General features: G+C 47.4%; 1 protein-coding gene across 19 annotated transcripts in view; it reads right to left on the bottom strand.

Annotated features, from left to right (window-relative positions):
- LOC149346438 (uncharacterized) overlaps window positions 1-20,083 on the bottom strand; it is a 137,390-nt gene that overhangs the window by 89,376 nt on the left and 27,931 nt on the right. For 11 of the 19 annotated variants that reach the window (XR_016292385.1, XR_016292384.1, XR_016292383.1 and 8 more), the window contains 5 exons: window positions 18,946-19,102; window positions 9,367-9,506; window positions 5,520-5,656; window positions 1,693-1,850; window positions 1,209-1,365 (listed from right to left, as the gene is read on the bottom strand). Coding sequence is in view for 10 of the 19 variants with exons in the window: in XM_089586442.1 (XP_089442568.1) it covers window positions 18,948-19,102 (155 nt within the window). In the remaining 9 variants the exon portion in view is untranslated. Of the gene's footprint in view, window positions 1-1,208; window positions 1,366-1,692; window positions 1,851-5,519; window positions 5,657-9,366; window positions 9,507-18,945; window positions 19,103-19,420; window positions 19,579-20,083 lie in introns of those variants that run through there. The other 8 variants (XM_089586440.1, XM_089586441.1, XM_089586436.1 and 5 more) reach the window with 4 other exon arrangements.

The raw sequence follows: 20,083 nt of genomic DNA, 5'->3' as shown, positions 1-20,083 counted from the left end.
AAAGACTGTTATGGCTACTACTAACGTCCGGCTACGAATCCCTATTTGCAATAAGGTGCCTATGTGTAATAGTTTAATAGTGAACTCTTAGAATTTAGCTAATAAATGTACTAATTAACATGATTTCCTTTTTTTTGGCATCCACCAAGGAGGCTATTACTATTCATGAAAAAGCTGCTCTTCTCCCCAAAAACCCCAAGTTTAAAAGTTATTAGCCGGCCTCCCTGAAAAACCTCGCATATCCTTCTTCCTTTTATGCTGCAGCTGTTTTAACCAGGTAAAGATGCGTACTTGCTTTGATAAAATGTTTAGCCTAGGCACTCAAAACACCACAGACATGGAATGAACCTCTGCTTCTGAAAACATCGCAAGAGTGGAGCTTTAGGTTTAAAGGAGCGCAACCTGAATTGGAATGCTTCCGCAGATAGCACAGGTACTCTCAGCAAACTCGTGTCAGTGCGAAGTGCGGGTAACAAAATTGGGCAGTTAAACTTCAGATTTTCTAAGAGGGCATGCTCAGGCATCGCCGATTGTGTGCGCAGTAAGCTGCACAAGTCGTTGAAGACAGTGAGGCAAATGGCTATAATTACCACAGCAAGAGGAAGCATCCTCCACAACCAGACAGATATCTGTCATGACTGCAGATTCATCATCACGTGCGCTCTGTTAGAAGCCGCATGCTCCACAAGCGTATTAAACTCCTATCTCCCTCCATGTCCTCGCTCACATTTCTCTTCAGGTTCACACACAGCACGAGAGAAAATGAAAGCGCCTTTGCGTTCATAGTATTAGCTGCTCCTCTATAGCGCTCACTGACGCACTTCGTTTTAGTAACAGCTTCGTTCGGGCGCTTTTTTTTCATCACATTTTTACAATCCCAAATTATAACATCATGCCCCCAAACAAAAATTAAATGGATGTCAGCTCATTTAGTTGAAGTAATGGTCCCTTAATTGCACCTTGTTCCTGCCACTTGCATTCCTAGACTTGATAAGTACCAACACAGATCACTCCCATTCACGTTCAGCATGTTGAAAATATTCTGTGCGGAATAAAAAAAAGATCAAAGCTCTGGTATAGTTCAGAACAGGGTTTTATGCGCAGCTTTCATAGGAGTCAACGGCACAGAAAAGCGGTAAGAGAGAGCACCCCATTCTGGGGCTGCTCACTTGATCCAATTTATCCCAGCTGTTCATGGTGCTGCTCACCTCTAGGCGCCAATTTCACTCTCCTCCCGGTTCCGGTAGAGCGTGAGTGGGCCTAAGCTTCCGCTGGCCCCCACGTGACAAAGGCGCACAGTGCTGCCAACACGCATGGCACCTTCCTCCTCAATAAGGGTTCGATGGGCACGGACTCTTGCCACTGCTGGAAGACACGAGGAAGAAGGTTAGTAGTAAGCATATCAGAGTGACTGGCGCAGCTCCAGAGACGGCCAAACCAGTTTTGGGAACATTAAGTTTAGTTTCGCTTAAAGTGGTTTAACATCAAAAGCGACTCCGGCTATGGCTATGAGGGATGACGTAGTGAAGGGCGAATCAATCTATTCTGTAGAGCGCTTCCTGACGCGCTTGGTTTCAGTAACGGTTGGTTTCAGTAACGCCGACAGCACAGATAAGCGGTAAGAAAGAGCGCCCTCCTTCTTGGGCTGCTCACTTGATCCACTTGAGTCCAATTATTCGCAGTCCTGCTCACCTCTAGGCACCAATTTGACTCCCCTCGTCTTTGCGGTGGCGAGGAAGCGGGTCTTAGTTTCCGCTGGCACCCACGTGACGAAAGCGCCAAGTGCGGCGCACGCGAACGGCTTCTTGCTTTCTCAGTGACGCTTCGATGAGCACAGACCCTTGTCACTGCTGAAAGACACAAGAAAGAAGATCAGTGTTCATGTCATAGCAACCGGCGCCACTCGCTAGATCGCCAAACCAGTTTTGGGAACTTTTAGTTTAGCTGATATAGGTTTAACTCCCCAAAGCAGCTCAGGGGTGCCATAGTGAGAGGGAATAAATCTAATATATGTTATTACTACTTAGGCTCCCACAATCGGCGACATGTGGCTACAAAAGAGACTGTCATCTAATATCTGCTAAGGGCAGGATCCCATGGACCTCAAAGGAGACAACAGGTGGCACATGGCACCTGCAATGAGAAAAAATTTTGTTTTATTTCCTATATGGAGTTTAACGTCTGAGAGCGACTTGGCTGCAAGGGACGCCGTAATGTATGGCTCCGGGTGATTTCAGCCAGCTGGGGTCATTTACCGTGGATTGACATTGCACAGCACACTGGCCTCTAGAATTTCGCCTCCATCTAAATGAAAATGTTGCAGCCGTGATCGAACCCGCGTCTTTTGGGAAAGCAGCTAAACACAATAACCATCGAGCCATCGCTGCAAAAATTTGGCTTTGAGTAAAAGGACAACAGATAATGTGTGCACTGAGTACAGATGGAGACCTTCGTTTTCTGTCTGATTTGGACAAAAATCAGGGGACACACTTGAACACACGCTAATGCATGCCCCATACGACATATATCATTCATACTTCACAACACTGTCACTCAGAACTAAAAATGAATGTAACTCGAGTATTTCATGAACATAATTATTGCTGTGAGTGAGTGGGCTCAATAACTAATGATATTTTGTGCTGTGGTCGCAAGTAATTATATTCCATGAAAAATACCAAAAAAGAAGAGAAGAGGTAAGTGTTTTTGGGAAAGTACAGTTCTCCCAGAACCATCCGTCCTTTTGGAGACTGGCTGCAAACGGTTTACCTGTTCATCCCTATCAAAAGAGTGCAGCTGACAGTGCCCATAAGCACCTGTTCCTAGGAGAAAGCAAGTGTAACGTGTGAAGGCAATGCACAGAATAGTGTCTGGAAGCACTTATTGCACATTTAATATGAAAGGAAAAGGCAATAGAAGGACACGAATTCCCCACGATTCAATCTTGTACCTTCGGAATGAGAATCGAGTGTGGATACAAGGTGATGTGTGTGTGTTGTGCGTGTACGTGCAAGTTGCGTTTGTGTCGCAAGAACAGCTGCGGCTATCATGTGGCAAAAAATTGCAGGACGCTTAAGCTTCGCCTTTAAGAGCGGAACGCGGCAGCGTGTTGCAGTGCTGCAAGGGTATTATTCACGCACGCATCAATACACAAACACTTCATGAAGTCAAAGCGCACAACGCAATCACTAGGTCCACTTTTTATGCAGTTGCAACTAAGGAGCCTTGCAGGTTAGGCAAGTTTGTGACACCAGTTGTGCCCCAAACCAGGTTACAATATTTGAGTAAAGACAACGCTAGGGAATTGTCGAGCATGATTTTAAGTTTTTCGGGAAGTATGCATTTTAATCTGCTTAAGACCCGTATAACAGAAGCTACTTTACAACACAGATGTTTTATGTGCTTATTTCATGTTGAGCGCATTGAATACATATGACAACAAGGACCTTTACAGAAACAACTATTTCTAATATGTTTGTGCCTAACAGTACATTATGTGGCTTGGAAATGCGTTTTCCTTAGGGATAGTGTAACGCAGTCATTGTTTTATTTCGATTTATCTTAAGATGACTTGCATGAACCCATGTCTGAATGTCGGCCAACACTCTATTTGCACATATTTACATGCCACTTTCGCAACTACCTGTAATCAAAACAGATGCATAACCCGTGTAGAACACAAATTGTGCGTTGTTTTTGGAGCAGATTATGTCGTTTATAAAAATCGCAAAAAGCAATTGTCTTAGAATGCTCCTTTGTGGTACCCTGGAGTTAATAGGTTGCGTAGATGATTTCACATTGTTTAGTTCTGTGCTTTGCATTATATACTGAAAATATGATTTTAGCAAGGCTTGCGTATTCCCACAGAAACCGCGACTGCGAATCCTGGAAAGGAGAATTTTGTCATTGAGTCGAATGCCTTTGAAAAGCCCATATATAACCTATTACCAACGTCTTCTTCATAAAAGATTTGATGATTCTTTTTGAGTAAGAACTGTTAACATGCTGAAAGTCATATAGAAATTTAAGTTGGTGTAGGTATGATCCCATTATTGTATGTACTAATTTCCTAATGCTTTTTGAGAATACGGGCAAAACCGAAATAGGGCAGTAGTTATGAAGGTTATTTCTATCGCCTTGCTTAAATATAGGTACCACTCGGGCTTCTGAAGAAGAATTTTCTTTTTTTACTGGGTCATGCCCCTTGACATGCCCGTGTTTGCTAATAGGGAGAGGCCTCATTAAAATGCAAACCGCCCGTGGGACTCTAGATCAGCGGCGCCTATTTGACCTGAAGCCGCCGCGGTGGCTCTGTAGTTACGGCGCTCGGCTGCGGATCCCGAAAGCGCGGGTTCGATCCCGGCCACGGCGGCCGAGTTGTGATGGAGGCGAAATTCTAGAGGTCCGCGTACTGTGCGATGTCAGTGCACGTTAAAGGACCCCAGGTGGTCGATATTTCCGGCGCTCTTCCCTACGGCGGCCCTCATAGCCTGAGTGACTTTGGGACGTTAAACCACAATAAACCAAACCAAACCAAACCTTCATATCTACTAAGGAGAGCAGGGAATTGGGGGTTAGGGGAGGCCCCTTCGCAGTATGCAACGGGGAAGAGCTTGGAAGCAAGATCATTTAAACAAAATCACCTCTAAGCGGACCCGTAAACATGAACGTCATTAAAACTATGCTCGCTATTTTGGCCTCTAAAGTGGCCAGCACCGTTGCCTCCGGTGGCATCATGTGAAGAGGAAGCTCCAATGGATTTTAATAAAACCGAGTGGTTTATTTAAACGCTCAAAGCGTTATCATCCGATGCTACATCCCCGATAGGATAGCTGGTGCTCAGATGAAATCCTATTTACCTTTTCCCGGGTGAACCGCCGCCTTATTTTCTTTTGGAACTTCCCCGGAAACGAGAAAAATATGTGTGGGCTATATACAACAAAAAAATTACAGAGACTGTTAGTTTCTTGCTTAAAGTTGTGACTTTACAAGGTTAATGGTCGTGTCCAATTTTCTTCATTGGTGCCTCTAAATACGCACACTCATTAGCGTACATGTGTATGCGTACTACACGCACAAACCGCGCAAGGTCTCGACATATTTGAAGGAACGTGCCTCCATGGCATAGGGGAGAGCGCGTTTCAATCACATTCAAAGGGCCACTGGTTTAGTTCTTGTGAGATACCCCGGTTTTCATTTGTGCCTGATTAAATTACTTTACAGCATCACATGTCACAATGACGTATCAGAGATGCTACGACTTCGTAGCCGCAATCTAATTAGAGATTTATTTATTCTACAGCTCAACTGCGATGTCACAACCCTTTTGACCAATTGTGAATTGGAGTGAGAACGCATACGTCTTCTCCTCGGAAAGGCTCCTCGAACGGTACGTCAATAGATGCCTGGTGTATGTCAGTCTTTACTGCAAGTGACCTGAGCACTTCGCGGTTACCCAAAACGGCCGAGTTCTTCGGTTGGTCGCGAGGCCGAAGCAAGCATTTTAGAGCCATCCTTACCCGAAGCTCTGCCACCGGCGTGGTGGCGAAGAGGCGAGCCCTGGCTTCAGGTGGCACCCACGTGAAGACAGCACTTCAGACGCTTCCGACGCGCGTGTCGGATGACTTGGCACCGAGGGCTGATCGCCAGTCACTTGCTGCCAGTTCAAGAAAAAGCAAACATTACAGAATGTCGTTTTCTTCCAGCATGCATCCCTGGTTTAACATGCCCTCAGAAGTTTTAGTAATACGACCAAATCCATATCCAGCATTCTTGGACAAAAATTTTTAAAATTTAACAACTGTAAGATACTGCAATGAAAATTTTAAGCAAATACTCCATTCTTCCTATGTGTAGCAAAATATTTCTTAAAGTTTTGCCATCGCTTGCATCCGATAGTTAAGACTGCCTTATAAAAAGAATTGGGAACGTTTTGACGATAGCGTAAACGTTTATTAGTAAAAAAAAAAGCTAAGCCTGCCAACAGGAGAGCTGAGGATATATTGGTTTTTGGTGAAGTCTGATCAATATATGAAACATTGTGTTAAAAAACTGTTGTTGGGTAAAAGGAAACCACCTTTGCTAGCAGCGGAGAAGCGCAAACAGAAAATGGGCGTTGCTGTGTGTGAGTCGCGAAGAAGGGAAATGCAGAGCACATCGTTCTATTCCATGGTTGCGTGTTTAAACAGAAAGAGAATAAATTTTTCATTATTCCATCCCCTTGAGAAATTATTTAGTCAGGTTTGCAAACAGAGAACCAAAAAGCGTGAAATTATGCGCGCTATTTATCATGTAGTTACAAATTCTTATATAGACATGATCAGCAGGGGACCATGCTAGACGCTGGATGGTACAAGTTCGAAAGAGATGGTAGACACCCATGGTTTCCTGAAGGAGGAGCACTATTCGGAAGAGTGAACTTTTGAAATGCTTGCTCGACTTCATTGAAAATTCCGCGTCTGGTTTATATACTGCTTCCTGGTGCCCTCGAGAGGGCCCAAGCCTCTGTCTCAACCTTATTCTTAACTCCTACCATCTGTTCCTCCTCCTGCTGTGATAATCTCTGCTAAAATGACATTTAATGCTTACTTCAAATGTGCTCTCTACATGCGGTCTTACTGTAGCTGGTGTGATCTCTTGTGTGATTTTGTGCGATCTCCTCGTTGAGAGCTTGTGCACCACACACGTACGCGTTCTTGTTGCCACTAATTCTGACGTGACCCAGCAGAAGTGTTAAAATATATTCTTGTGCTGTGGGTTTGGTTAGAATGCATACAACATCTCTAATTCACATTACGGCTGCATTTCTAGCCGCCGCGGTGGCTCAGTGGTTATGGTGCACGGCTGCTGACCCGGAAGACGCGGGTTCGATCCCGGCCCCGGCAGTTGAATTTATTTGGAGGAGAAATTCTAGAGGCGCGTGTAGTGCGTGATGTCAGTGCACGTTAAAGAACCCCAGCTGGTCAAAATTTCCGGAGCCCTTCACTACGGCGTCTCTCATAGCCTGAGTCGCTTTGGGACGTTAAACCAAACCAACCAGACTCTATTTCTGTGTTTAGAACCTTTCAGTAAACCGAGAAAATAGGTACAAATATTGCTGTTTTCTGTGCTTTATTTATACAGATTGCACAAAATGTGTGACCATAACGGCATCTTTAGGTTCTAGCTAAACAAAGCTTTTGCATTGCAACCCGTGCGGGCGCTTTCTATAATCTCTCACATTAAACACGTGGGTTTGAAAGGCGGCGTTGTCATAGAGACTCCAAGTGAAGTTCGGGAATATCCATGTCAGTGTGTGAGCTTTCTATGTTTTATTTTTAAATGGGATTGTTCACTGTAGCTAGCAGTATCCACTGTATCAGTGTATCCAGATGCGATCTGCCTCAGCCTCAGAGCTGATGTGCCTGGAAATTTTGAAGTGGTTTATGGTTTAAGAGGGCTTAACGTCCTAAAGCTACTCAGGCTATGAGGGACGCCGTAGTGAAGGGCTCCGGAAATTTCTACCACCTGAGGCTCATTAAAGTGCACTGACATCGCACAGTACATGGGCCTCTAGAATTTCAGCTCAGAAGTCATATCGTTTGAAGATGTCATATCGTGTGAAACCTAAGCAAATAAAAAAAATCTACCCCATGCCTCTTCGAATGTTCTCTATGCCCGTTTGCTACAAAAGGCAAGCTAGGAATTTTACTGTTTATTTAGTTATCTATTTCAATACCCTAAAGGCTCAATGCGGGCATTACATAGGGGGGATTAATCAAAGAAAACAACAGATATACAGCACAGAATACAAACGGCTGAAAACAGAAGTAAACAAATTAAGAAGGCAGGAACAAGTTAAGAGAAAGCAAAAAAAAAAAGGCCAGGATAAGGTATTTGAAGAAATGAACATGTAGCAAACCCCGCAAAAAAATCAAAAAAGATCCCGGCTTCGAAAGTTACTAAACACAGCATCTAACATTTTGCGGAACGTTACGGCCAACACACACACACTGGAGCAACCAAGAAAAAAAATAGGAAGTGAATCACAGAGATACAAAAAAACTTCTTTACTGTTTTACTGTTTACTTTTTTCTGGGAGGATAAAATTTGGAAATCGTTGCCGATCTAAATTAAAACAGCTAGGAACGTTGAACTAGAATTTCAGCTCGATCGAAAGTCGACCACCGTGGCCAGGATCGAACCTGCGTCTTTTAGGTCAGTGCCATGAACACTGAGCCACCGCGCCGGCGGGAACTTTACAGAAATGCGTCGTGGAAGTTATGAGTGCCGAATTACTTCCAAGGCTCATAAAAAAAGACAGAAAGCAGTACTGTTACAGGTTCTATTCACAAAGATATTTACTTAGGCAGGTCGAACTGAGCCTGGACCGAGCGGTAACCTGTCTCGTCATGCCACCAGTTTTTGAAGCTACGTTATTTTAGTCATTAGTAGCAAGGAAATAGCACAGCAGAAAAATGGTAATCGGTCTCTTCATGGCGGTAGCTTTTAAAGATCGGGTAAGATATCAGCAGCAAAGACAGAACACAGGAGAAATGCAGTAACCTGTCTCGTCATGCCACAAGTTTTTGAAGCTTCGTTATTTTAGCAATTAGTAGGAAGAAAAGAACACAGCAGAAACACGGTAGCCGGTCTCCTCATGGAAGTAGCTTTTGAAGGTCACGTAAGTTATCAGTAGCAAAGAAAGAACACAGAACATATGCGGTAACCTGTCTCGTCATGCCGCAAGTTTTTAAGCTTCGTTATTTTAGTCAAACCTGTCTCATCAAGCCACCAGATTTTGAAGGTTAATCCAGTTGCATCATCCTGTAAATAGCAAAAATTATGAGTTCCCGCTTGGTTCATAGTATCCCTAATGAAACAACAGAAGTTTTTCTTGCAGAAAAATAGGAGGAGCTGATGATGACAGCATCACCACTTGCTTTCAGAAAGTTGAAAATAAAGCAAACGCTGTGCATAACACCAACATCTCACCAAAGAGATGTTTTGAGCCGGTCGTGCCCTTTCAGTTTCTTAGTTAAATTGAATAATCTGAACATCGGAGGTGGGTATTATGAATACGAGTGTGCTCAGAGACATCTACCGCAAAAAAGGGTGTAAATTAAACCGCCTCTAAATTTCAGGCAAAACCATGCATGGCTATTCCAGTGAGGAAAATGCTAAACTGAGCAGTGCTGTACACACCACCTGTATTTCACGATTTGCGTAAACTTGATTTTGAGTTTTAAGCTGTGGATTTTAAATTATTATGAATTTCTGAGTATATCTAGGCTTGTCTGCAGTTTTTTAGCTGTGCCCATCAGACTTGTAACCACAGAGTAATGTTTCCATCTGCTACGTGGAAAAAGCACGTGCAACTGTCCTCACCTTCAGCCATTACTTGTCCATGGCTGAGTCACTAGTGGCTGCTGGACGACAGCCGGCTGTCGGTGCCATTTGCGTGATGATAATCCTCCAGGCACAAGAGGCGCCCGCGGCTTGGACGATGGCCTGGCGAAATGCTCGAGCTGCCATTCAGGAGGAAATAAGAAGAACCTCAGTGACCCAGTAACGGCCAATTTAACTTCGACAGTATTCCCCCCTAAAAAAAACAACAGTTGGTGTTTTAACGTCCCGAATCGACTCAGGCTATGGGGAGGGGGTGACAGTAGTGAACGGCTGAAGGTAAATTGTATGCCCGGGGATCAGTAACGTGCAGTGATTTCGCAAAACACGTGGGCGTTTTTGCATTTTGCCTCCAACCAAACTTTGCCGTCTCGACCGGTTTGAAAAAAGAGTCCTCCGGTTCACCATGGAGCGCTGTAACCACCGAGTTGTAATCAAATGGTTTCTGCTACAACGTGCACATTGCATGAAAAAAACTAAGCCACGATAGTATGTACGTAATGCACAACTTTTTAAGCAGGAAAAAAAAATCTCCAAATACCAAAAAGCGATATCCCAGTGATTACTAAAACGAAGCAGGACACAACATTCATATTCATCTGCAGGAAATAGGAGTGCCTTAAAAGCGATGAAAGGCAACAGGCTAGGGTATACGCATGAACGATCCGCATCCCTAGAATACTTATGAACTGAAAAAAAGGAAACTGCCGCATGGTTTAGGAATGTTGTTCATTTTGCTTTATAGTAGTCGTCAGTGCTACGGAGTGTAAATAAATCTCGAAGTCCTAGTTCTTACCGAAGCGAGGCCTCTTATGCATGGATGCAACCCCACAGACAAAGCGCACAAAAAGGATTGAGTCCGCTCTACCAAGGGCCTCGGAAATGGAACCACCGGTGTTGATGCTGGCATGTAAATGATATAGATACCTCCCTGGCTGTATATGCCCATAGATTCATTCCGAGCGCCATGACTAATTTCATAGCTATGGTAGTAAACTTCCGTTTCTTCCGCGTACTGCAGGACTCCTGCTGAATAACAACACACAAAATTCCCTTCTCGGTAACATACGATCCTGTAGCAAAGACAGGCTGTACAACTAATTTCATTCGTGTTCTGCCCTTCTTATGATAAAACACTTCAACAGCAAAGTTAACACTAAGGCATCAGCAGGTTTCCGGGAAAATATCACATTTGGTTTCGGTTCATTCGCTATCATTCATGAAAAATTATGGTTTGGTTTGGTTGATGGGGTTTAACGTCCCTAAGCTACGAAGGCTATGAGAGACGCCGTAGTGGAGGGCTCCGGAAATTTCGACCACCTGGGGCTTTTTAACGAGCACTGACATCGCACAGTACACAGACCTCTGGAATTTCTCCTCGAAAGAAATTCAACCACCGCGGCCGGGATCGAACGCACGTCTTTCGGGTCAGCAGCCGAGCAGCGTAACCACTGAGCCACCGCGGTGGTTATGAAAAATTATAGTCACTCAATATGTGTAAGTCGCTTCTGTCTGGTCGTAAGGCTGTTTCTTGCACCAGCTTGGTTCTTGTTAAGAAGTTGAATTCATTGAATTTTTTTCTAAAGAGGTAAGAACAGCACAATGTAGCAAATCGACACTGAAACAGCAGTCCACCATCTCCTGTTCATTCACGAAACAAGAAAATGGCCAGAACTTTTCTAGTGCGTGTTGTTGTGCTTCTGAGCCATGGAGAGTAGCACCGAAAGAAGACCACAAGCTAGAGAGAAAACGTGCTTTTATATAGATAGGAGTTAATGCAGAATTCTAAGTAATCTGGGATTCGCTCATGACATTGCTTTTCTGAGTCACTCAGGACTTGAACTGCAAAGCATGATCAATGAGATAGAGAGGCAGAGGTGAACAGTGGGTCTTAAATCTAACATTCAGAAAACCAATGTACCGGTCAATAATACCGCAAGGGAACAGCACTTCGCAATTGATAGCGAGGTGCTGGAAGTAGTAAGAGAATACGTCTACTTAGGGCATGTAGTGACCGCTGATCCGGACAATGAGAAGGAAATAACTATAAGAATAATAATGGGGGGAGCGCATATGGCAGGTCCTTTCAGACAATGAATAGCAGTTTATGGATAACCGTGAAGACAAAATATACAACACTTGCATCTTACTGGTACTCACCTATGATGCAGAAATATGGTTCGAGTAAGGTTAAGGACAGCGAAGCGAGATATGGAAGTTAGAACACTGTAATAAAGTTAGAGGCCAGAAGCAGGCACAGTGGGTGAGGCAACACATGCGGGTTAAAGACATCCTAGTCGAAATGAAGCGGAAGTATTGGGCTTGCGCATGAAATGTAATGCGAAGGCAAGATAACCACTGGTCATAAGGGTAACATAGTGGACTCTGAGCGAAGCAGGTGTAACAGGGGGCGGCAGAAAGTTAGGTGGGGGGATGAGATTAAGAAGTTTTCCGGGATACAATGGTTGCAGCTGGCAAAGAACAGGGTTAATTGCAGAGACACTGGCGAGGCCTTTGCCCTGCAGTGGCTGTAGTCAGGATGATGATGATGATGTATATGGGTCTAAAGCCAGCCATGTGCACCAGAAGACGAATGACGCTGCTTATGCAAGTGTTCGTGAATAAATACACACAAAAAAAGAATTTTTTTATAAAGCCTCGACGGTTTTGTTGAGGATAGCGCTAATAATAAGTGCTAAAATATTTGCAGGGCAAATAACGACACAAGAAAATTCTGATACTGGCTCTTTGCTAGACATTCAGGTGATAATTATTTATTGAAGATGAGTTTTATCCCTAAGTTCATGGCGATAATTATCTTATGAGAACACATTTTAAAACGCCATTTTCATCAGCGGCTGAATTGTTTCGCCAAACATTGACAGCAACACAGTTTAGTAAGAGAGAGTTTTAAGACAATGGACAAATTTTTATCGACTCCAAAAATGACAGACATTAACAGCAGCCAGCTGTATACCGAGACACTTTGATGCCACTGATTTTTGTAGTGAGGAACTTCCGTAGCGAATTGCATTTTCTGGGACGGAGTGTTTACAGCATTAGATATTTAGGGTAACATCTTTACTATCTTCATGATTCATCATCACGTGCGCTCTTTTAGAAGCCGCATGCTCCTCAAGCGTACTAAACTCCTATCTCCCTCCATGTCCTCGCTCACAGTGCTCTTTAGGTTCCCACACAGAACGGAAGAAAATGAAAGCGCCTTTGCTTTCGTAGTATTAGCTGCTCATCTAGAGCGCTCACTGACGCACTTGGTTTTAGTAGCAGCTTCGATCGCGCGCTTTTTTTTTCATTACATGTTTACAATGCCACAATATAACATCACGCCCCTTAATGATCCCTTAATTGCACTTTGTCCGGTCCACTTGCCTTCATAGACTCGATACTGCCGCGAATCTTGGTAGCGTTTCTTTGTTGTGTTCATTTGTTCATGCTTCAAGGCTGCTGGCACGCCGCTTTATCGCTACGTTTGTGACGCAAGGCGTGCTAAGAATTATCTCGATTGATCGCATCCAGGCGGAGCCGATTCTACTTTGTGCCAGAATGTTCTAGAACCTGCCATGCTTTATCTCGACGGTTCGATATCAGCTTTAAAAAAAGCACGGCCTACAGCGGCGGGCATTCTGTACGACGACCGCCGAGCACGCTTGTTGCTACGCCGCTGCCGAGTGATTCACTTTGCGGGCGCAAGTCAGCCCGAATAAAGAGTTTCGTTTCGAAGACATTCTCGCTTTGTTCCTGTTCGCAGGACTGCAGTCACCATTACGTGACGTCTGGTGGAGGTTCTAACGGATGTCCCTATCGCCCTCACCTCCTGGGAGCCGTCAGAGCAGCCCGAGCCGTCTCGATGATGATCCCGCGAAAGCCGCACAAGCCGTCCCTTCCGCAGGCGAAGGGCGAAGCAGCCGTCGTCTACAGAGGTGTCCACCAGAATTCGGACTGCTACCGGACCGCACGCGAACGAAGAAGGACCCCTCAATTTCGACTTCAGCCATGGCTACGACAGCAGCCCCCATTATTTTACACCAGCCCCGACTGCCGCCCACGTTCAACGCTTCACGGGGCGAGGATCCCGAGGAATGGTTGGAACAGTTTGAGCGTGTCGCCGTGTTCAACAGTTGGGACGACCAGACTATGATGAGCCATGTTTTCTTCGCCTTGGAAGGACCAGCGAGAATCTGGTTCGAAAACAACGAAGCTTCTCTAGCGACCTGGGAATTATTCAAACAGGAGTTCCTGGAGGCCTTCACGAGCATCATCAGGAAAGAAAGAGCTCAGCTGCTCCTACAGTCACGCATCCAACACCGGAACGAGTCAGTGACCGCATATGTAGAAGATATGAAGCGCCTTTTTCGACGAGTCGATCCTGACATGGCGGAGGAGAAGAAGGTGGAGCTTCTGATGCGTGGTGCTAAAGAGGCACTTTTCGGCGGTCTCACCCGCAATCCACCGACGACAGTCGCAGAATTCACCACTCAAGCAGCCGCCATTCAGAAAAACCTAGGAAGCACGACAGGCCCAAGTGACCTCGTCTGCCCTCTCGGATAGCACAGCATTCGGAGGCCACCTGCGGCATTTTATCCGCGAAATTGTACGGGAAGAGCTGCGTCGCCTGCTACCATCTCCCAACCAGCCTCAAGTAGCGACCCTTGAGGAAATCGTACGCGAAGAAGTGCAGCATGCGCTTGGCACCCCGTCATCTTCGCCTCCTGCTGAAGCTCCAGCATTAACCTACGCCGCTGCACTACGCAGTCCTCAGCCCCAACGCGGGAGCCGAAGTCCGCCTCTTCGACGTGAACCAGCTGCTCTCGAACGCCGCCTCCCTGCCCCCACCCGCCCATTCTACGAACGACGCCCAAGCCCCAAGAAGTGCGACGCCTGGAGGACTTCCGACAACCGCCCGCTGTGCTTCCATTGCGGCGAAGCCGGTCATGTACTTTGCCACTGCCCTTACAGACGCATCGGCCTGCCAGGTTTCGCTATCGACGCCCCACGACCATTCCCCGGCCAGCGACCACGGGAAATCGACGACTACCTGCACAGAGGAGAGTACGCGTCGTCAAGCCGTCTTTCCCGCTCCCCTTCGCCGACCACCGCACGTTTCTCATCACCGGGCCGCAGCTAGCGGCTGTCAGAGGAAGGTCCCTTAGCCCCCGTAGGGGAAACTAAGCAAAGCAACCTGTGGAGGTCAGGTTGCTTGCCGATGAAACGACGAAGATCCTCCAGCGACCACGCCGTATGAAGACGCCGCACCTACTACACCGACGAGGCATACAACAACCTTGATCACGACGCAATCCGCCTTCAAAACTACGCCACCATCAACAAAAGCTCCGACCACACGCCCCACCCACGATTCACATACCCGACGAAGCCGTAACCCGACGCCGAGGACGACGTGTAACTCCAGAGGCAGAACATCCGACTTAGAAGTGGTTATCGACGGCCGGAAAGCCACAGCTCTAGCCTACACAGGAGCCGATTATTCGGTGATGAGCGGACCATTCGCTGTGCAACTGAGGAAAGTAATGACCGCTTGGGTGGGCCCACAAATTCGCACCGCAGGGGGCCACCTCATTACGCCATCACGACGATGCACAGCGCGAGTGACTCTCAAGGGACTTACCAATCCCGCGACCTTCGTAGTGCTACGGCAATGTTCCCTCGAAGTGATTTTGGGCATGGATTTCCTTAATGAGCATCAAGCGATCATCGACCTGCGATGCAAGATGATCACACTTTCCACGGACGAGGCCATCCCTTCGATGAGAACTCCGGAACATCAGGTCGCGCTCGGTGTCCTGGAGGAACAAGTGAGTGTCCCACCCCGCTCAAGCGTCATCATCACCGTAGGCGCCACGGAAGCGAATAACACTGAAGCCATTATCGAGGGGAACATGCAGCTGCTTCTCGACCGAAGAATTGGCATCGCAAGAGGCATCGCACATTTCCGCAAAGGACAAGCCGAAGTATTGTTGACTAACTTCAGCGAAGAATACCGCCACGTTAGCAGAGGAACGAGATTGCATTCCTCGACGAAATATCCGACGTACGAGACTTCTTCACGCTCTCCGACCCATCCGTACAAGATTCGCCTGACCAAGAGAACTCGCCCACTTTCGACATAAACCCAGCCCTGCCCCGGAACAGACAAGACCAGATTCGCAATCTCCTTCGAAGCTACAGCGAGTGCTTCTCGTCACCGCTGAAGGTCCGACAAACGCCGATTGCCAAATATCGCATTATAACCGACCAGCACGCCCGACCTCTCCGTCAGAGCCCCTACCGAGTGTCGCCGCGAGAACGACAAGCCATCTGGGACCAAGTGGAAGAAATTCTGCGCGACGACGTTATTCAGCCTTCAAAGAGCCCGTGGGCGGCACCTGTTGTTCTAGTGAGAAAGAAAGACGGTGCACTTCGCTTCTGAGTTGATTACCGCCGCTTGAACAACATCACAAAGAACGACGTCTACCCCCTCCCTCGCATCGACGACACACTGGACCGGCTCTGCAACGCTAGGTATTTCTCATCAATGGACCTCAAGAGCGGCTACTGGCAAATTGAGGTCGATGAACGAGATCGTGAGAAGACCGCATTGATCACACCAGATGGCCTCTTCGAGTTGAAGGTGATGCCATTTGGTCTCTGTTCCGCACCAGTCACATTTCAGCGAGTAACGGATACAGTGCTGGCAGGCCTGAAGTGGCAGATTTGTCTGGTATATTTAGATGACGTCGTTGTCTTCGTTTCGAACTTTGAGGAACACCTGAAAAGGGTTCGAACAGTACTAGACGCTATCAAATCGTCCGGGCTAACCTTGAAAGCAGAGAAGTGCCACTTTGCCTATGAAGAGCTGCTGTTTCTAGGCCACATTGTTAGCAAGGAGGGAGTACGGCCAGACCCGCAGAAAACAGCTGCTATCGCAATGTTTCCGCCACCGGCCGATAAGAAGGCTGTGCGCAGATACTTCGGACTGTGTGCGTACTACCGACGATTTGTGAAAACTTTTTGCGCATCGCCGAGCCACTAACCCACCTGACAAAGGCAGACGTGCCATTTAAATGGGAAGCGCCGCAAGTGGAAGCCTTCAAGGAGCTTCAGCGTCGTTTGCAATCCCCACCTATCGTCGCGCACTTCGATGAAAACGCCGAGACTGAAATTGATACCGACGCAAGTAGTGGGGGCCTAGGCGCTGTCCTCGTTCAGAACATTGACGGAGTGGAGAAGGTCATCGCGTACGCTAGCCGTTCCCTGTCCAAAGCCGAAGCTAATTATTCGGAAATTGAGAAGGAGTGCCTTGCCAACATCTGGGCTACGTCGAAATTCCGCCCCTGTCTGTACGGACGACCGTTCAAGGTGGTCAGCCATGACCACGCACTGTGCTGGCTCGCCAGTTTGAAGGACCCCTCCGGCCGCCTCGCTTGATGCAGCCTGCGGCTCCAGGAGTTTGATGTAACCGTCGTTTACAAGTCCGGACAATCACTCTGACGCCGACTGCCTGTCACAAGCCCCTGTAGATGCACCACCGCTGGACGACGCTGAGGACGCCTTCCTGGGACCCATCAGCTCCAGATCTTTTGTACAACAGCTACGCGCGGACCCCAACATAAAATGCCTGATCGAATACTTGGAAGGCAAGGTTTCTTCACCCCCCGCCTCGTTCAAGCGAGAATTGTCTTCGTTCTGTTTACAGAACAATGTCCTCATGAAGAAGAATTTTGCAGCGAACAAGACGGCCTACTTCCTTGTTGTACCTGTAAGTCTGCGTGGAGAAGTTCTTCAGGCTGTCAGCTGGACATCTCGGGTCTTCTCGCACCCTCCGCCGCATTCAAGACAAATATTACTGGCCCCGACTGTCTACCGATGTCGCACATTATGTGAAAACCTGCCGAGATGTCAGCGACGAAAGACCCCTCCAACCCGACCAGCAGGCTTTCTGAACCCCATTGAACCCCCCTCAAGGCCCTTTCAGCAGATCGGCATGGACTTGATCGGCCCTTTCCCGAAATCAACATCTGGAAATAAGTGGATGATTATAGCGACCGACTACCTGACCCGCTAGGCCGAGACAAAAGCCCTACCTAACGGAACAGCAGCAGAAGTCGCCAAATTTTTTGTGGAGAACATTCTTCTGCGACACGCGCCACCGATGTGCTCATCACTGACAGAGGAACAGCATTCACGGCGGAACTGACGCAAGCCATCCTCCATTACAGCCAAACCAGCCACCGGAGAACAACTGCATACCACCCGCAGACCAACGGACTGACCGAGCGCCCCAACAAAACCATCGCCGATATGCTCGCCATGTATGTCGATGCCGAACACAAGACCTGGGACGTCATCTTGTCTTACGCAGTCTTCGCCTACAACACTGCAGTGCAGGAGACCACCCAGATGACGCCTTTTAGGCTCGTCCATGGCAGAGAGGCCACGACCACGCTGGACGCCATGCTGCCGAACGTTACCGAAGAAGATAACGTCGACGCCGCCGCCTACCTACAACGCGCAGAAGAAGCCCGAAGACTTGCCCGATTAAGGATAAAAGACGAGCAGCGGACCGACGCCACACGCTACAACCTACGAAGACGCAACGCGGAATACAAGCCAGGAGACCCAGTCTTGCTTTGGACGCCCATTCGCCGCCGAGGATTGAGTGAAAAGCTTTTGCGACGCTATTTTGGCCCGTACAAGTTTCTTCGTCGGCTAGGTGAATTGGACCATGAAGTCGTCCCTGACCAAATGACTGCATCCCAGCGACGCCACGTACGACCAGAAGTAGTCCATGTCGTACGCCTAAAGCCCTGTAATGCACGCTAAAGGACGCCGTGTTTCCACGTTCGGTGTTTATTTTTGCACAATCTGTTTTTGATTGTTGATAGCCGAGTTATGTTCTAAAGCATCGAGTCGATGCTTCTTTGAGAGGGGAGTAATGCTGCGAATCTTTTTAGCATTTGTTTGTTGTGTTTATTTGTTCATGCTTCAAGGCTGCCGGCACGCCGCTTTATCGCTTCGTTTGTGACGCAAGACGTGCCTAGAATATACTCGATTGATCGCATCCAGGCGGAGCCGGTTCTACTTTGTGCCAGAAACTTCTAGAACCTTCCATGCTTTATCTCGAAGGTTCACTATCAGCTTTAAAAAGAGTACGACCGACAGCGACGGGCATTCTGTTCGACGACCGCAGAGCACGCTTGTTGCTACGCCGCCGCCGAGTGATTCAGTTCTTTGCGGGCGCAAGTCAGCCCGAATAAACAGTTTCTTTCGAAGACATTCTCGCTGTGTTCCTGTTCGCCGGACTGCAGTCACCACTACGTGGCAATACGTACCAACAATGATCCCTCCCATTTATGTTCAGCATAGTTAAAAATATTCTATGCGATATAACAAAAAAAATAAAGACCTGGTAGAGTTCAGAAAAGGGTTTTATGCACAGCTTTTCTAGCAGTTAACGGCACAGTTAAGCGGTAAGAGAGAGCGCCCCCTTCTTGGGCTGCTCACTAGATCCAATTTAACCCAGTTATTCATGGTGCTGCTCACCTCTACGCACCACTTCCACTCCCCTCAGGGTTGCGGTAGAGAGTGAGTGGGCCTAAGCTTCCGCTGGCACCCACGTGACGAAGACGCAGAGTGCTGTCAACACGCATGGCAGCTTCCTCCTCAATGAGGGTTCGATGGGCACGGACTCTTGCCACTGCTGGAAGACACAAGGAAGAAGGTCAGTATGGATATCAGAGTGACTGGCGCAGCTCTAGAGATGGCCAAACCTGTTTTGGGAACGTTTAGTTTAGTTTAGCTTAAAGTGGTTTAACATCAAAAGCGACTCCGGCTATGAGGGATGCCGTAGTGAAGGGCGAATAAATGTATTATGTAGAGCGCTTCCTGACGCGCTTGGTTTCAGTAACGGCTGGTTTCTGTAACGCCGACAGCACAGATAAGCGGTAAGAAAGAGCGCCCCCATTCTTGGGCTGCTCACTTGATCCACTTGAGTCCAATTATTCGGAGTCTCACTCACCTCTAGGCACGAATTTCGCTCCCGTCATCGTTGCGGTGGCGAGGAAGCGGGTCTTAGTTTCCGCTGGCACCCACGTGACGAAAGCGCCAAGTGCGGCGCACGCGAACGGCTTCTTGCCTTCTCAGTGGCGGTTCGATGAGCACAGACCCTTGTCACTGCTGAAAGACACAAGAAAGAAGATCAGTGTTCATATCATAGCAACCGGCGCCACTCCCAAGATCGCCAAACCAGTTTTGGGAACGTTTAGTTTAGCTTATATAGGTTTAACTTCCCAAAGCATCTCAGGGGTGCCATAGTGAGGGGGAATAAATCTATTATATGTTATTACTGCTTAGGCTCCCACAATCGACGACATGTGGCTACAAAAGAGACTGTCATCTAATATCTGCTAAGGGCAGGATCCCATGGACCTCAAAGGAGACAACAGCTGGCACATGCCACCTGCAATGAGAAAAAGTTCGTTTGGTTTGCTACATGGAGTTTAACGTCTGAGAGCGACTTGGCTGTAAGGGACGCCGTAGTGTAGGGCTACGGGTGATTTCGGCCAACTGGGGTTATTTACCGTGGGTTGAACTTGTACAGCACGCTGGCCTCTAGAATTTCGCCTTCATCTAAATGAAAATGTTGCTGCCGGAATCGAACACGCGTCTTCTGGGAAAGCAG

This window comes from Amblyomma mixtum, chromosome 4 (genome assembly GCF_055824585.1).
Source record: "Amblyomma mixtum isolate Tamu chromosome 4, ASM5582458v1, whole genome shotgun sequence".
Lineage (NCBI taxonomy): Eukaryota > Metazoa > Arthropoda > Arachnida > Ixodida > Ixodidae > Amblyomma > Amblyomma mixtum.
The sequence above is the reverse complement of the archived record's forward strand: the minus strand, read 5'-3'. Positions and strand labels throughout refer to the sequence as shown.